The sequence below is a fragment of the Betta splendens genome, chromosome 7, assembly GCF_900634795.4.
Source record: "Betta splendens chromosome 7, fBetSpl5.4, whole genome shotgun sequence".
Taxonomy (NCBI): Eukaryota; Metazoa; Chordata; class Actinopteri; order Anabantiformes; family Osphronemidae; genus Betta; species Betta splendens.
In genome coordinates, this window is record NC_040887.2 from 3,334,074 (window position 1) to 3,340,408 (window position 6,335).

The 6,335-nt window shown below is 51.3% G+C and overlaps 1 protein-coding gene across 2 annotated transcripts in view; it reads right to left on the reverse strand.

Annotated features, from left to right (window-relative positions):
- Positions 1 to 4,982, reverse strand: part of kcnd3 (potassium voltage-gated channel, Shal-related subfamily, member 3) — a 65,293-nt gene extending 60,311 nt beyond the window's left edge. Inside the window, exons 1-3 of one of the 2 annotated variants that reach the window (XM_029155883.3) lie at positions 4,761 to 4,982; positions 4,558 to 4,646; positions 2,694 to 3,873 (exon numbers count right to left, since the gene is read on the reverse strand). In XM_029155883.3, the coding sequence (XP_029011716.1) occupies positions 2,694 to 3,796 (1,103 nt within the window). In that variant the 5' untranslated portion in view covers positions 3,797 to 3,873; positions 4,558 to 4,646; positions 4,761 to 4,982. Of the gene's footprint in view, positions 1 to 2,693; positions 3,874 to 4,557 lie in introns of both variants that reach the window. The other variant, XM_055510399.1, reaches the window with a different exon arrangement.
- Positions 4,983 to 6,335: the final 1,353 nt, after the last annotated feature.

Sequence of the window (6,335 nt, forward strand, 5' to 3'; positions counted from 1 at the left end):
TTCATAACAGACTTTCACACGTCCTCTAACACCAGATTTAAAAAAAACAGCAGAGAGACAGTTTAAGAAGTGAATATTCATAGTTTTACCGGAGACATTCAAAAAGGCAATTTATTTTCTGCTATTAATTAGATAACACCGTCAATTACCTTTGTGGAGACAATGAGTTTCTCAAGTGGTGCAGTAAGTGATAAATTTTCACAAGGTACAAGTAGAGTATCTCACTCCAATGAGACTGAATTAGCATTTTAATTAGCATTGTGTCGATACAGAAAAAGCGAGGGAGCCAAAACATGTAATGTAAAATACGAGGATTAAACACAGGACGTCTGATGCTGCCTGTCTCTCCACAAACGGCTCCTCTCCAGACAAACAAGGGTTTATGAGACAGGTTCAACCAGTTGTGACAAATGCCTGAAGTTATGATCATTTAAAATCAGAATCTATAGGGAGCAAAACATCTGAGCGCCTGCACGGCCTTCATGCCTGAGCGCCGTCCGCCGCCGTCCTCACAGCCCCTCATTTGGGGGATTTGAGCTGAGCTTTTTGAGCAGAGCTCCGCGTACTGTACGGCGGTGCTGCTGTGACTTGGTGACTCGCTTGGCTGGTTGAAGCTCTTTGTCCAGCCCCTGAAAAGCAGCTGCTCAGCCCCAGGGTCTCTCCCTACGTCTGCGTTCGCAGTTCCAGGTTAAACCTAAACATGGTCCCTGTTACTGGACGCGCTGCTTTTGAAAAGGAGTCACGTGCAGCTGTATTTGACTCAGTCTGGACTCAGCATTTAATGCCGATGCGTTAGGAACTGGGCCGTGCGTGTTCCTCACGAGGAGGAGGCCAGATTATCGGCAGATAAACAAACACTGAGCCGACGACGCGGCGCGGACAACTTTTCTGCGAAGCTCCCGTCACCACAGGTGTTTGCAGCGAAGACGCCACAGCTCACAGGTTGGCAGTAAATTAAATATGAGGCAGCATCTCTGCCTGGAGGACGAAGCCGGACACGGCCCCAACAGCACACGGCCACTGTAAGACCTGTGGAAGGTGATGAGGGAGGACATCAAGGCTAAAGCTCCATTCGTTTTAATTCAGCAGGGGAAATGGCCGCACAGCGAGCAGACGAGACGACACGAGGCCCTTTCTGCTAGATTTAGAAGCGGACTTTAAAAAAGTTTATCCTAAACCTTTCTGCACAGAACTGTGTGTGTTTGGGACAAAGTGAGAGCAGAGACCGGAAGATTAGTCGGCCGATACGACGGACCACATCGTTAGTCACTCTGACACCCACTTCTGGCTGCAGCTGCACTGATGAGGCTAAGTTCAACAATGGCCGGCGTTTAACACACGCACGCACGCACGCACACACACACACACACACACACACACACACACACACACACACGCACACACACACGGCCTCGTCTTCCTCAGCACCACAGCATTAGTGTCTCAGGTCTCGCTCCAGTGGGAAATGGAGGGTGCTGTGTGTGAGTCTGGGCAGTGTGAGCTGAGGCATGTTCGCAGATTTACCAGACAGCAGAGCAGAAAATGGCTCGGAGTCCGTGGACACACATCTATCGGCAGCCAAACAAATGATCCTAAATCAGACGTTTGCGCCGCACCTGATCGTCCCCGGGTTGAGAATGGCAGGGCCCGGTGACTGGGTGCCAAGTGTGTCGCGGCAGTGAGCTCAGAGCCATTTATGGCCTCTATGACTCTGACATTTCGCGGGACGCTGCAATTTGTCAGCCTCTCAGTCTGACTCACACATCCACAACAGGGGACGCTCATAAAACACATTACCATTAGGTCTAATAGTGCCACATCAGAGAGCTGTGTGTGTGTGTGTGTGTGTGTGTGTGTGTGTGTGTACACACTGTAAAATTAATGATGTATGTACGGTTCCTCTCACGACCACAAAATCACTGATGGAAATATATGACGACGTGAACTGAGAGAAATGCATCGACGTGCTTCACATGTTGATCTCATTAAATCTGGCTCCAGTTCGAGACGTTGAAAAGGAAACGACAGCACTCTGCTGCAGGTTAATTAGGCTTTCAATTAATAATGAAAACATGCACGCCTTTTACAATAGTGCCGCAATAATATTAATTATCTCTGCCCGTTTCCCAAATGCAAATGACAGAACCACTCGCATGCCTCTTAAACTGGAGAGCGTTTTGATATGCTCCTTTGTACCGGGAGGCGTTTCATTTTCAAAGCCAGCAACTAGTGGAAGTCAGGGAGAGTGAGCGAAGCAGGAGGAGGGCTCTCAAACTGCAAAGTCAGGGTTTGGGTCTGTTCCGAACCTTGGAACCGCGGGGCCAACGGGCTCTGAAGGGCTCCTCCTCCTCCGTTCTCTCACCTGTCTCCCTGTCTGTCTTATCAGTGATGCATGAAGGGCAGCGTTACTAAGAGAGAACATCTTGATGGCTGCTCCTCTCCCGGGAGGAAACCATCAGCTGTGAGTCACAGTGGACACAGTCTACTGAAAGCTGCCATTTCTCCGGCGTCTATCAGCATTTCTGTGTAAAGTTGGGAAGGAAAGGGTAGAATCGACTTCTGAGGCGCCTTCACGTCAAATCGTGTATTTACTCACACAGGAAAAGTACAAGTACGCCCCTCTACACTCAGATCCACTCACACACACACACACACACACCTCACAATCAGATAAATGAGGTGTCTGCTCTTACCCGAGTGTTGTCATAGTAACGATGGTGTACCAGAAGGAGGCCGGGATGCTGGTGAATTTGCTGGAGCTTGAACCCTTCTCTGCGTAGAACATGACAGTAGCAAATATAATTATGGCCATAGTGAGGGAGAAGAGCAGGAAGCCCAGCTCGGAGGCGCAGCTCTTCAGCGTGTAGCCCAGGATGCGCAGGCCCTGCGAGTGCCGCGAGAACTTGAAGATGCGGAACACGCGGAAGACGCGCAGCGTCACGAAGGCGCCGCTCACGTCCTCGTTGTCGGTCATCACCAGGCCGATGTAGTAGGGCAGGATGGCCACCACGTCGATGATGCTCATCACCGAGCGCATGAAGCGGTAGCGGCTGGGCGCGGCGAACAGCCGCATCAGGTACTCCACGGTGAAGATCATCACGCACGCCGTGTCCATGCAGAAGAAGGCCACCGTGTAGCGCTCGCCGCACGGCACCTCCTTCTGGTTGGGCGCCGAGCCGCAGGGCACCGTCTCCACCACGTTGGTGATGACGGACACGGCGATGAAGAAGCCGGTGACGTAGTAGAAGACCAGGGCCATGGTGGAGGTGTGCGGGTTCTCGAAGGCGCGCCACATGGTCTCCCTGAAGGTCATGTTGGGCAGCTTGGCGTCCTTGTTGTCCTCCTGGTCGTCCTGCAGCCGCTCCGCGTTCTCCCGCTTCCGGTCCTTGTACTCTTCGTAGCAGCAGTCGCCGATGATCTCGGGGACGATGCCGAAGAACGCCAGCTCCTCGTCGTAGGAGGAGATGCACTCGTAGCGCGGGTAGTGCAGCTTGCCCGTGCGGTAGAAGTTGAGCACGCTGCGGAACACGTCCGGGTCCCGGTCGAAGAAGTACTCTTTGGTCTCCTCGTTGTAGAAGAACTCCTTCTCGGAGCTGCCCAGCAGGGTGTCCGGGTAGCGGTCCAGCGTGTTCCTCCAGGTCTGGAAGCGCCGCCCGCTGACGTTGAGCACGATCAGCTCGTCCTGACGCTTGTTCTTCTCGGCCGGCGCCACGGGCATGGGCAGGTTGGCCACGGGCATCCAGCCGATGGCGGCCGCCCGGGCGAACGGCAGCCACGCCGCTACTCCCGCCGCCATGGTGCGTCCGGCTCGGGGCGTGGGGGGGAGCGAGTCCAGCACCTTCACGACCAGCTTGACCTCAGCTAATGCACCGTCTGACGGGGGAGAAGGAGAAGAGGAGCGTGAAGGACGGCGCCTCTGGTTCTAGCGGAGGCCGAGAGCGGTCGATGAGGAAACAGGGAGAAGACTTTTAGACGCGTGACAATGTGGAAGACGGGGACGTGCGGCAATAGCAAAGACAAGTCATGTGTGAAAAAGTCAATCTAGCTGAGACAGCAAAAAAATTAAAAAATATCAAAATATATTTGTTTATATTTCATATAATGAGCTTTGACGTGATAATGAGAACATAGCGCAGTTTAACCCCCCCCCCATGTTTAATTCAAGGCTACTCGTCTCACTGACTTACAGTGAAGCCTTTCCTGCGCCTCACAGTTTCACAGCACACATCAGCGGCATCGCGGCGAGGGTGGGTCTACGGAGCCAGTTTTACTCTACAAGGCTACAGTGACAGAGGACGTTCGGAACCTGTTGAGTACCAGCCGCTCGGCTGCGGACGCATCTTCAGCCCAAAAATATCCCTTGGCAAAATTCACGATCGAACGAAATTAGACGCGGCTCGACACCGATCGAGCGTTTTTCACACGTAATGGTGTAAAATTGTAGATTAATGTCCAACACACAAGAAATAAACAAAAAGCGATACAATCGGCCGCACGGAGCGAGCTCTGGATGCGGCTCATTAACGCCTTCATCATCCCGACATGCGTTCAACTCACCGACTTAAAATCCTCCATCCAGAAAACACGGTCTTGTTCCAAAGCTGCTCAGTTACAAGTCGTAGATTCGGTTCTTTCTAAAAGCGTGTCTGGAAAAAAACACACACACCAGGAAAGAAGTTATTTAAAGGGGGAGAGAGGAGAGGAGGGGGGAAAAGCCCGGTCAGAGGAACTGCGCCGCGTTGATGAAGGAGAAAAAGTACCGAAGACGGATGGACCACAGCTGCTTTACTTCAGTTTCCATTATGCGAGGGGGGAAACGGCGAGAGGTCTCCTCCGACGTGAAGACCGTTTACCTTCGCTTGTGATGAGTGGTGGGAAGAAACCGAGGAGGAGGAGGAGCGCTCTCTCTCTCCCCCCCTCGCTCGCTCGCTCTCTGTCAGTGTCTGCGCACGCAGGGCGGGTTGTGGATGTGGACCACGACTGCGTTTATGGGAAAGCTCGAGTGGATGCGCGTAAAAACCGGGATCTTCGCCCGTGGACGCGCGACTGAACGACCCACGGTGACGCCCCCCCCCCCCCCCCCCCCCCCCCGCCCTCCGCTCCATTCATTTAGACGCATGCGTTTTCCTCCAAACCGAGAGATTAAATCTTAAATCCACTACAGTAAACTCTTCGTGGAGTGCGTTACTCAGGTATCCTCAGCAGGGGCGTCGCCAGGAAGCCCACGTCCACCAGAGTGGGTCCCTGCCACAGCCACACGTGGCGGAAAATCGGCTCGTTTTCGGCCACTTGGGAGCAGCAGAAACAAAGTGTGCTTCCTCTTTAGCGCCGCTCTCGTCCTCCGTCGTGTTCAACAGCTCCAGGACGCGTCCGTTGGCAGCTTGGTGCAGAGCTTCCCAGAGTTCACCTCATGACAGAGAGAGGGGAACCGAAGCTGCTGGTTGTGAGCCGGGCAACAAACAAAATGAAACTGCAAAAATCAATCTTTATGAAAGAGAGACTCGATCTGAACTCGATCCAAGGAGACGCACGGATTCCACATCAAAATGCAGTGACCCTGATCAGGCCCAACACAAAGACCTTAAAAAACACATGGAAACTAATTCAAAAAGTGCTTTGTTATTATTTGTGCTGCAAAGACTAATACAATTAATCCTTAAATCTCATATTCGCAGCTTGTTCCAACACAGAAACAACAGTCCAACTGTGAGACAGCAGATATTAATTTTCGATCGGTCATATCCACAAAGCAAATTCCATATTTCATATATATCCATTAAATAGTGAACGCGCTATTGATTTGGGGGGAAAATATTCCTCACAATATGAAAGCTGATACTAAGTTTTCTCAGATCCTTTCAAAGCACACAGCTGTTTGGTATTACTCACAGACAGACTTCAAGCCTGAGGCAACGAAGCATTTGGACAAGTTGTTTATCAGGTAAACAGCAAAATATCTCAGAATTTATACAGTAGAAAGCAAATATATGAACTCTAGAAAACCCGGTGATGTAAAATGAACATAAATTAATATTGGTTTGCAGAGTTTTTCTGCTTGTCTTTTTCTCCATCGCGACGTGTGTGTTGACTGATAATGCTGCCGTTCAGGCGCGCGTGCTTCTCCTTTAATATTACACAGAAGTCAGTCCTGGTGGGCTTTTATCAGCGCTTTGCTGAAACATGTCAGTCAGCCTTACATCATGTTCCACTGCCATCGATGCTAATGCTCATAAGTGGGGGAAGAATAACTTAAACAAAGTGCACGGTGATTTATATTCAGACGAAGACACTGCCGACGCCCGGGTCCCCACATTATTCAATACTTTTCAGAACAA